This window comes from Euphorbia lathyris, chromosome 7 (assembly GCF_963576675.1).
Source record: "Euphorbia lathyris chromosome 7, ddEupLath1.1, whole genome shotgun sequence".
In the NCBI taxonomy this organism is placed as follows: domain Eukaryota; kingdom Viridiplantae; phylum Streptophyta; class Magnoliopsida; order Malpighiales; family Euphorbiaceae; genus Euphorbia; species Euphorbia lathyris.
In genome coordinates this window covers 89,388,400-89,400,102 of record NC_088916.1, presented here as the reverse complement: position 1 = coordinate 89,400,102, position 11,703 = coordinate 89,388,400, and the positions used below count along the sequence as shown (strand labels likewise).

Genomic DNA, 11,703 nt, shown 5'->3' with positions numbered 1-11,703 from the left:
CTTGGGATTCCTTTTTTAGACCCGAGCCCGCCCGAGCCCGAACCCGACTCTAATTAGTATGGGCTTGGGCTGGGCTTGGGCTTATCAGGTTTTATCAAAAGCCCGACAGGCTCGGCTCGAGCCTGGCCCATGCCGAGGTCTAAGTATAAAGATCAAAAGTGAAATTAATCCAATGATTAAAAAAGTAAAAATAAATAAATATATAGACTAAAATAAAAATTATAAACAAAATAGAGATTAAAATAAAATTTTATAAGGATAGTATATGTTTAAATTAGAGAGAGATGGGGAAAGGGAATGGAAATTTTACAGGGTTGAAGGGAATGAGATTAGAGGAATTAGGGGTAAACCCAAAACTAAAAGAGGGTAAAGGAAAAGATTGAATTGATAAAACAAACACCAATAAAAGGAATGAAATCTCCACATTCCATTACCCTTTCGTGAAACCTCAAAACAAACGGCCCTAATAGTTATTAAATGGAATTGGACAAAAAATATAGTAATAAGATAATAATATAGGAGAATTTAGAAAATTTCCAAAATTGAAGAGTAAGGGGCATGAAAAGAAATGTATGAAGCCTATTATATCGCACAAATTCAAAATCTCACATAGATTCAATACCTATATAAATGAACTTACACCTTTGCTTTTCTCCGCCCCTCCTCATTCGCCGAATAGCGGTTAGGGTTAGATATAGGCATTCCATATTGATATCATCTCTTTGAGATCGCAATCGCCGATAGCCCGTCCTTCTGAATCGCCGATAGCCCCTCCTTCTCAATCGCGGAATAGGGATTATGGATACTTGTTATACGATTAGGATTAGGGTTTATCTTCTCCAGAAACTGGCGCAACCAAATCTATGAAAACCAATTAAATTAGCATTCAACGATTCTTTTAGAATTTCATCTCTAACTGCTAGCGTCTGGTAAATTTCCGATGAGGGGGAACGGACTATGAAGGGGGAATCAAGCTTAATTCGGTAGAAACCCTTCCTGAAGACAGAAGGGAGGAGCATCAGGTGATGGTCATGAACCCTACAAAATCATCTTCCGGATTAATGACCTCCATGACTTTATCTGCTAAAATATTATTAGCACAAAAGAGTTATGTTTGTTTACAGGTGAATTGTCTTTTTTTTTTGTGTTTGTTGAACTGGGCAATTGCAATTTCTCATATGGATTTTGATTCTGAGCGATGATTTTTTTTTTTTTTTTTTGCAGGAAACTATTTTGCTTAACCAATCCCGTTACGCTTACAATTCTTTATGGTAAGTCTTTGCAATTTTGCTTTGTTGGTTTTCATGTTTTAATGGCTATTATGAAGATCTAATGAGCTTTACGTTTTTGCTTTTGTTGATTTCAATAGATCTATTGTTAGATGTGGTTGTTAGATGATGTGTTTGTTTATAATTACATTTATCTTGATGATGATGAAGATGTGTTTGATGTGATTACTTGAAAAGAGCATTGCATTTATCTTTGGTATGCTGATGTGTGGTGAATATATTATATGTTTTTTCTTACTGTTTGATCCAACACTGATAAACAGAGTGAATTTAATTCCATTGAACAACGTAATCAATTCCCATTCTTTCCAAGTAAAGAGAGGGAATTTATAGATGAGCATTTCTTAATTACAGGATAAAATATATTCTATGTTGCACAAAATCTGAAAAACACGGAAACACTGACGTAGAAGGGTTTCTGTGCAACATGGTATATAAAAATGTAACATGTCGGATAAGAAAAATGTCTCTGTCTGTACTGGAAATGGAAGGGAAATTGAAGGGTAGGGATTTGAGCCTTAGAAGCTTAAATTAATTCTGATTAAGAAATTTTTTTACATAATAATCAGTAACTATGGTTGCACATTGAGATGATCCATGTCTTTGGAACAAGATGAAGAAATTAATTAATTATAAAACCATTTCCACGTCTTTGGAAGGATTAAGATTGTATTTTATGAACTATTTATCAATTAATTGTTGTAATTATTGTAAGGATGACTAATTTGATTATTGAACATATGCATATACTGTTGGATGCTATTGAATTTTCATATCCCAAAAGCGAATTTGAAGTTTCTCTATCATACTTATCAATCAGGGATGGATCCAAATGGGGTTCGGGTGTTTTAGCACCCACTGATTCTCGGAAAAACTTCATGGAAATTGTGCATGTTGTTTTAATTTCTTTAGCAATACACACGAAAATATATTAATTAGGTTTCATAAATCTCGAGAAAACGCTCCAAATATCTCTTGTTCTTTGATTCCTGGAGCATAGAGGCATAGATTACAATTTTCTTTGTTCTTCATGTGTTTTTTTATGCTTGTTCTGTCTTTGATCTGTAAGTTAAAGCCACTAACTCAATACATTTTTCGGTTAATTTGAAAATCTTTGAGATTGATGTTGGTTATGAGATTTACATGACGAACTCCCCAGAGGGAATATCTTGAAGAAAATGTCTTTATGTGTTACCCATTTGTTTTATTGTAATTAAAACCGCAATCTAGTTTTAGATCTTGATTCTTATTTTTGCATCATGTCTTTAGTTAATGGAAATCCGAAGCAAGAAGATTCAGATGGCGATGATTGCTCCAGGGATTTTTTCTGAAACGGATGGTGGTGATAGGCGTAGCAATGGAGATTCAAATTCATTGGAGCTGGTCATTCAACTTTGATGAGGATTCACTATGTGGCTTGATGATGGTGGTCGTTTTGACTAGCTGCTGTGGCAAGCATATGTTTCTGCTAATAAAATTTTTGCACATCAGGTTATAGAGGTTATTAATCCTGAAAAGGATTTTGTACGGGTTCATGACTATCACTTGATGGTCGTTCCTACTTTCTTGAGGAATTGTTCCTACCGATTTAAGCTTGGTTTCATCCTTCTAGTCCATTCCCTTCTTCGGAAATTTATCGAACTCTACTAGTTAGAGATGAAATTATGTAAGCATCGCTCAATGCCGTTTTAATCGGTAGGATAGTTTTGGTGTTTTAAAGTTAGATATTTGTAACCTGTTGTTCTAAATTAGTAAATGAATATGTTGTTCTTGCTTTCACTCAATGCTGTTCTATTTCCAATTCCAAATGATCATTATTATGCCTCTTTTCTTATCTATATGTTTGCTTTTATGTTGTCTAAATTATAAACATTTAGATGCTAAAATATTTCAGAATTTATAGAACCAAGTCAGGCTGAGAAATGAAGCTGCAAAATATTACTTACTATTTTAGTATAGTTGTTCAATTTTTGGTTAGTGATGAAAATTGTGAATGCTGGTCAAAATATTAGGGATAAGCTAAAAGGTCAAAATTTTGGAAGAAAATTTTGAAATATTGACCAAATATTTAATGTGGAAGTATTTTATTTTCTGTAGAATTATTCCAAATTATTCAATAAGTGCATAAAATGATACCTAAATCTCTATTTTAGGCTGGTATCACATAAGATTTAGGAGTAATCATGTTACTTTAAGCAAGCTTAGAACGGTCCAACTTGTCTAAATCTCTGATATAGTGCCATATGCTTACTTTGACATGTTTGTCATTTATGGTTGATGGGACTGATATCCCAAAGGCTGCATTTATGGCGAGGAGACTGAAGAATGTGTGTGTTTATATGTTGCCTTACTATCACTCTATTTCATCTGTGCAATCATAACACCATGTCTCGTCCATGTTGTTACAGTTGGTTTATTTGATAGTTGGAGAGCTGTTACAGGTAATGATTCAAACACTTGATAAGTGGAGTGAACATGGTGTATTCTAGAAGATATATAGTTGATTGATTTGGGTGTATGTTCCATATTGGCCTGCAATAAGAATCTAATTCTAACATGGTGTATTCTAGAAGATATATAATTGATTGATTTGGGCGTGTGTTCTTGTGGATGTTGCCTAGATTTAAATTTCATTAACATGCTGCAGGTCACCAAACTAACAGGACCAAGTGTTTGGGTTGCTTCTTCAATTCCGAACATTCTATTTATTGCTTCATACGTGTAATGTAACAGGCGATAGAAAAAATTAAAGAAGCTAAGAATAAGTCATCTCAGGGCCGGTAAGTAACTTTTCATTGATTAAAATTGGGTTGAATTTCTCTTTTGATTGATGCAGATTTCATTATCTGATTAGCCTTGTTTTTCTAACTGTACAGATTGGAATCATTTTTTGAGCCAGTAACTAACTCATCAGCGCCCGTTAAACGAAAGGTATGGTCTTATTAAACATTTAAAGTATCAGTTATTTGCATCTTTGTATACATGAGTTTCTGGGTTTAATGCTTAAATTCAATCAATTTTCAGCCCTAACTTGTAGGTTTGATGATGTGAATTCTGATACTATATTATTTTGTACAACATCATCATAATTCTGATACTATATTATTAAATCAAAAAATTGAAATATGCTTGTGATTTCAACGATAATTTTCTTAGTATACAATTGGATGACAGGAAACGAAATGTGTGCTTTAAAATCCTAAACCAGCAATCAAGTATAAAATGCTCTCTGTGCAAGTGTGTAACTTTTCCATGCCTAAGGTCAATGGCAGGTTAAGCCTGCCAGTTCTGGATTTAGGTTTCAAGCTTTCTGTGCCATTGTCTAGAGGACTCTGCTTCATCATATGAAGCCGGAAACTCTAGTGAACCTTCAGAACAAATATTCAAATTATATCTACTTCACATAGGTCACTTATATTACTTTCATGCTATGTTGCACGGACATGGAATGTACACCGGCAAACGTTGTTTCTAAAACATAACCTTCATAAAGTAGCCTTCAAACATAATTGGACACCAAATGTAGAAATGCTATTAAAGAGGAGTGCCCGTACAACATAGCTTTCATGAGGAACGCTAATTGTTTTAGGGATTTCTTGATTCTTCCCACTAAACAGTAAACATTTATATCACACCTAGAGGTGGCAATGTTGTACACGACACGAACCCAGTACTAATTTAGTGGGTTAGTGTTTTATTAAATCGATAATCAGTCATTTTGGGTTGACTTAAAACTGACACGTGCTAACCTGAAATCGACTCGGTTATGACATGATTTTTTTGGTTTGGGTTAAGGTTTACTCAATGAACACTAACCCCATAGTCGGCACCAATCGAACACGATCCACTTACACGAATTAACACCCCTAATCACACCATGATTATGATGTCTGAATCATGGAGTTATTGTTTAATTGCTAGATACTTCTTATTTTTAATTCTATGCCTACGATGTGACAGGAAACTCCTGCAACCACGGCTAAAGAAACTAGTGCTAAAAATTCCAAAGGTGGAGGTGGTAGGAAGAAGAAGTAAACCTAGCTTTATAACCCATTCAAAACATGGAGGGTAATCAGGTAAAAAGAGTAATTTCTGGTAACTCGTGTGTTTGACCTTTCTTTTTCTTTTTCCTTTTCTTTTTTGTGTTGCGAATAAATTTTGGCCTAGACTATTGCAAACAACTGATTAGTCTCTTAAAGTGACATGATTAACTCTCTAATTTTGGCCTAGACTATTGCAAACGACTGATTAGTCTCTTAAAGTGACATGAATTAATTTTGCAGAATATGGGAGACTTTTCTAGTTGTGTTGGTTATTTACACAGCTTGGGTATCACCATTTGAATTTGGGTTTCTTACAAAACCAGAAGGAGCGCTCTCAATTGCTGATAATGTTGTTAATGGATTCTTTGCTCTCGATATCATTCTCACCTTTTTTTTTGTGAAAGTATGAAGTATCTCATGTGTCAAATGATGTATCTATTTTTTTAACCACTAACCTTTAACGCAGGGTAAATTTCTTTCCAATTCAGAGGTTAATGTAATCCTATCACCGAGACCCTCTCCAAATATGGGACTGAAACCTGGTTCTGTGATTAAGAATTTTGGGGCTCAGACAGCTAAAGCAAAAGATACAGCTGCTGCAAAGGTAGCGCAGGAAAGGCCTCTTGGTAAAAATGATGCAGGAACCAACCACATTGCTGCTAACAACAGTAGTGCTCCTGCGACCAAGTAAGGCTGGAGAGGGGCCTTGCTCTAGGTCAATTATGTACTAGTTAATTAACTTCTTATGCGTTGAAACATTATTCTAGGCCTCTTAAATGTGAGAATGGCCTCTAATCTTTCTTCCTTTTTAGGGCACAGGTTGTGGGTTGGCCACCTATTAGGTCATTTAGGAAGAACTCCATTGCTACCTCATGAAAGAACGTTGAAGAAATGGATGGAAAAGTAGTACCTAGTGCTTTGTACATCAAGATAAGTATAGATGGAGCTCCGTATTTAAGGAAAGTGGACTTGAGAAACTACTCTGCATATCAGGAACTGTCTGCTTCCCTCGACAAGATGTTCAAATAAATTCCTATAGTATATCATTTCCTAATTTTGTTTGATTGTATGATTACATAGTATATAATTTACAAATTTTTCTTATGGTTATTAAAATTTGGGATTTGTTTCTTAGTAATATAATGTATTTCCGAGCTCCATTTAATCCAAATTTATGGAAAAATAAATAAATTTATTTGTGCAAATAAATTCATTATTTGCATCGGCCCTTAAATATGGCCGATGCAAATAATGTAATCATTTGCATCGGCCCTTAAATATGACCGATGCAAATAAAGGATCATTTGCATCGGCCGTTGTAAGGGACCGATGCAAATGATTGTAACATTTGCGTGCAAATATACATCATTTGCATCGGCCCCTTACAAAGGGCCGATGCAAAAGAGGTGATCATTTGCATCGGTCTCTATAAGGGGCCGACGCAAATTATCACCTCATTTGCATCGGCCAGCGGCCGATGCAATTGCATTTGCATCGCGCTGCGGCCGATGCAAAAGGCCCTAAACGGCCGATGCAAATGACCATTTTTCCACTAGTGTAAGTTTCTTTGCTTCATAGGTAGAAATTGGAAGTTCGTTCCCTTCGGGAAGCATTTCCGCTAAAAGTCCCAACAACTCTGTAAAACTCTTATCAGTCTAACTGTGGCTCGCCTTTAAGTTAAATAATTTGAGAATGCCTGAGAGTACGGTGAATCTTGTACATCCAGGGTATAACGGATTCTCGGCGGCTCTCGAGATTTTTTCATACATACGGGGTCGCTTTGTAAATTGGGCTTCTACATCGTGCATCATCGCGTCAATCCTATCCCTCTCCATTTCACTCTCATTCCCAACTTCATCATCCATATTGATATCATCATTTTCATTTTCGTTGTTATCATCATAACAATCATCATCATGAATCCCTAAATTAGTCGAGCTCTCCACATGATCTCTGATCTCGCCGTGCCATACCCAACTTGTATAGTTAGGTTTAAACCCTCGGCGAATTAAGTGATCCCTAATTTCAACTATGTCGCGATATCCCCTCGAGTTATTGCAGTCAATACAAAGACAAAGAATTATCCTAGATTCATTATCGGATTGGTGTTTAAGAGCAACACTAATAAAATCCTCAAGCCCTTCTAGAAACCTTGTAGTATATCTTAACTCATACATCCAACTTCGATCCATTGCCAACAACTACAACACGGAAACTATCATAAGACATCAAGTTCAATGAAATATCATAACTTATATGGTGATCCAGCACTTTTTGAGGTTAAACAAGTTTATAGTACCAATTATGATGAAAGCAACAAGTGTTAATGACATTTTTCAACCATTAACTAATAACTACAACTGTTTAAAGTTCAACTTGGGAACACAATAGTAGCGCTGTAATCAAGGTCTATTATCTTGATCATATAGCCCTAAATCTTTGGAGTGTTTATGATCAGGCATTAAAATATCATCAATAAATTGTAATTTCTGATAAATTCCAAATAGGTATGAACAAATTTTGCTACACATATTACAAGAAAAAGCATAAATCATAACTTTTACCTATTTTCAGAGAATCGTCTAATTTGATACCGTTACATAGAAACTTCAATTATAGAAACAGTAGTGTGACAAGTAGAAAGTTTTGTAATCAGATTAAAGAACATAACTTGAATTGATAACAGAAAAAAATAATAAAACTCTAGGAAAGGAGAACTTTTTTATGGTCAATCTGCCCTAAAATCGGAAATAGAAGAGTCAGAAAAAACGTAGCAAATATCTCAAGAAAAAAGGCATATATGAAAAGGAGAAATTCAAATAGAAAACAATTAACCAAAGTTTTCAATTAGAAGAAGACACGGAAAGAAAAGAAGATATGCATGCACCTGAAGGAGAAAGAACTCAAAGGTAGCAAAGGGTTTTATATATTAAGAACTAATCAAGCAATTCAATAGATAAGCAGATGTTCATAAGATTGGGCTTGAAGAAAAGGAAGAAGAAAGAAAGCGCAGATTTCAGCCTTTGACTATAAACAACTTAGATATAGAGTGAGACTATAGAGAGGGACTCCCTTACTTTCCATTCCAAGTAGATATCTAAAGACTATATATGTATTAACTTGATTTACCTAAATGTAGCTGTTGTTTTGTGAGGGTATGAAAGATATTTCCAAAATGTATTATGGTTAGAAAAGGTGATTAAGCAAGGAAGGGTAATTAGGCGGGTTTCATAGGATGGATGGAGGCTAAAAAAGGTGTTGGGGTTGGGGGTTGACCTGAAAATAGAAAAAGAATATTATAAAAAGAGATGTGTTGGGTTATAAAAGGTGTGAAAACGTAGTAAGATTAGATTAGGACAAGTGTAGAAGGTGGACTCTTTATTACTTTACTCATCATGTGATTCTATTCTATTCTATATATATCTTTCTGAGTAATGTAATGTAATTATGTTAAGAAAAAAGAGAAAAGTTGAGTTGAGGGGAATGTTGTGTGGTTCGATGTCGTTCATCTGAAACTTGATTGAATGAATAATTTTATGAAAGTCACTGCCACTAGCTGACCAAGATAGAAGCAAACACATAGAGATTTATACAACTTGCTAATGGATGCAATGTTAAAACTAAATCAGATGTCATTAAGATAAGCATACAGAATTCATGGTCTTTCTCTCCAATGTCAGAGCCACTACTGGTATCTAAACCAACGTTTTTCATCGTCCAGCTAAAGATGTCAAACAACCAGATCTCGTTTCAGTATTAGGGCTCAAGATCTAAAATCTCTAAAACCTATCGAATAATTAGGACTATGAAACCTTGCCTAAAAATTAGCATGAAAGAACCAATAACATTAGGATTCCTCTCAAGCTGAAACTCCACTTAAGACGTCATATTTATCTCAACCACTGATTTGATTTGACATTGAATAATTAAGATTTGGGAGAATCCAAATCTGAGTAGACAATTCTTCCACCAAAATTCTAAAATAAACATTTAACATATTACCACAATAAACTGACTTGCCAAAGAACGTGTAATGCACCCACTTCCCCAACCCACAAACCCTGACTACAAACCCTCTCACAAGCTCCATGGGAAGGTAGCTTTAGTGACAGGAGGTGACTCAGGCATAGGAAGAGCTGTATGCTTCCATTTTGCACTAGAAGGTGCTACTGTGGCCTTCACTTATGTAAAAGGAGTAGAAGACAGAGACAAGGACGATACACTACACATGATACAAAGTGCCAAATTAACAACTGCAAAAGAGCCAATTACCATCCCATCTGATCTCGGATTTGACGAGAATTGCAAGAAAGTTATAGACCATGTTGTTCAACAATTTGGAAAGATTGATATTTTGGTTAATAATGCAGCTGAACAACATCTTTCTAACATTGAAGACATCACTGTAGCTAGACTTGAAAGAGTGTTCAGAACCAATATATTTTCTCACTTCTACTTGACTAGGCATGCTTTGAAGCACATGAAAGAAGGGCGTAGCATCATTAACTCCACATCTGTTAATGCATATAGTGGTGTGCAGGAAAAGGGGGCAGTGGTTAATAAGAAATTAACATTTAACTGGCATAGCAAGTAGCATGTTAAATTTAGTTAAAAGATTCAAAGGGATGAGATATACACACACAGAAGCTAAGCATGTTGCACCACATTTCAAAAGTATACTAACAGAGAGACATTTGTTTCTCTTTTACACACCTTTGTGTATATCCCACGAGTATTTTTTGGATAGTACTTGCTCAAATGTCCATGTCCATTACAGATAAAGCAGCTGGCATATTTAGTTCCTCCTACATTTCCACACAAACCATTCTTATTATTAGTGAAGCAACAAACTAGAGACATATGAGGCCAACTCAGTGATCAGGAAAATAACCAAAAAGTCATAAAATGATAAAACACATCACCAGGACTGGAACCGGTTTTATAACTATATGACAAGGACACAAGGTGCAATAACTTGGAATCCTCAGCTTAATAAATTGCTGAGTGAGAAGTCTTAGCAGCAATTGAGAGACCAATTATTAGCAGTATAACCCATGTTTCAGACACCCCCTACATCTTCTATAGTAACATGAAAGAATTAAGCATAACAAAACTATTATTAAGGTCAAAGTTATGCCTAGCTTACAAACCGAAAGTTAATTTAGGAACACTATACATACTAGAATAGATATGCACCTAGGACTATTATATAATAGACGTTACAAATAAGGGCAACAACAAGCCAATATGAGAATTATCAATACTAGTAATATTGAAGTTTGACCACCAATATGAATTGAGGCCCTTAGTCAATGAATCACGACGAAGAACCGGCCCCTAGTTTGCAGGAAGCCAAGGACTTGTCTAGATAATTATCTAAAATATGATAAATGAATATCAGTATTACCTTTTTATAGATTTCATCACTTAGGATGCAACAACAAGATTATATCATCAAATTAGGAAACAACAGAAATCATGTAGACTAGGTATCAATTAGTAGCAACTCAAATCAAGATCCAATTGAGGGCATAATTTCTGATACGATAATAAGATTTTCGAAGACAGTTGACACAATTATCATTTTTCTTATATTTGTTTCATATTATTAGATAACGTAACATGATAACTCGAATTGAGAGTCACCTCTAGTTCCAATCAAGTCTAATCAAACAGAAATACTTAATTAAGCAAAGAATCAAGGTATCTCATTTTTCTATCCCATTTTCTCCTAGAAAACCTTGTTTCAAACGCTAAATTCTATTCAATTTGGAGCACATGCCTGATCTACATAACAATCTCATATCATAACAAAACCAACATACCAACTAACACATGTATAGAACCCTTAAACAAACCCAGCTCCACAATCACATATTGCGTATTTAAAGAAGATAAATTCAAACAGGAAGTTAACAAAACAAGACCCAAATCACAAATTCATGACGTCTCTTCCAAAATACCCAAATCAAAACAAGACCCAAATCAAAACAAACTATATGAACTTCAAAAATACCCAAATTAAAACAAATTAAAACAAGACCCATATCAAAATGTACTGGTATTTCAACCCAAACTTGTGAAATTATTCAAATCAAAATACCTATGCAACATAATTTAAAAGTAGAAGACAAGTGGATAAACAATACCTATATATGGAAGGGAAATTTACCAAAAATATCATAGGGAGCAAGGTGGAAATCGAGAATGGTGAGGAACACGCCACCGGAGAATGAGAAAGCGACTGGAGAATGGTGGAAATCCGGCTTCGAGGATGAGGAACACGCCTTCTCTATTGCAGTACGACCAGTTTTGAGAAAGCGTCGTTCAGGCCCGGCTAGGTTTTCTGCAGCATTAAGGCGAGCTTCTGA

General features: G+C 35.1%; 2 protein-coding genes across 7 annotated transcripts; both read left to right on the top strand.

The window, feature by feature from the left end:
- The first annotated feature begins 635 nt into the window (after window positions 1–635).
- Window positions 636–6,361, top strand: LOC136235297 (auxin-responsive protein IAA19-like). Of its 6 annotated transcripts, none has more exons than XM_066024901.1 (8): window positions 636–1,022; window positions 1,225–1,271; window positions 2,559–2,984; window positions 3,937–4,069; window positions 4,166–4,220; window positions 5,250–5,365; window positions 5,799–6,019; window positions 6,145–6,361. In XM_066024901.1, exons 6-8 carry the CDS (start codon window positions 5,351–5,353, stop codon window positions 6,206–6,208), a joined length of 300 nt encoding a protein of 99 aa, XP_065880973.1. In that variant the 5' UTR covers window positions 636–1,022; window positions 1,225–1,271; window positions 2,559–2,984; window positions 3,937–4,069; window positions 4,166–4,220; window positions 5,250–5,350; the 3' UTR covers window positions 6,209–6,361. The 6 variants fall into 6 exon arrangements, 4 of the variants coding, with proteins under 4 accessions (XP_065880973.1, XP_065880972.1, XP_065880971.1 ...); XM_066024900.1 differs by having other exon boundaries at window positions 636–1,124; window positions 2,559–2,955; window positions 4,023–4,069; XM_066024899.1 differs by having other exon boundaries at window positions 636–1,124; window positions 2,559–2,955.
- A 3,004-nt stretch (window positions 6,362–9,365) lies between these two features.
- On the top strand, window positions 9,366–9,926 carry LOC136200533 (glucose and ribitol dehydrogenase-like). Its single transcript, XM_065990900.1, has one exon. The coding sequence runs from the start codon at window positions 9,366–9,368 to the stop codon at window positions 9,924–9,926; it is 561 nt and encodes a 186-aa protein (XP_065846972.1).
- The last annotated feature ends 1,777 nt before the right edge of the window (window positions 9,927–11,703 follow it).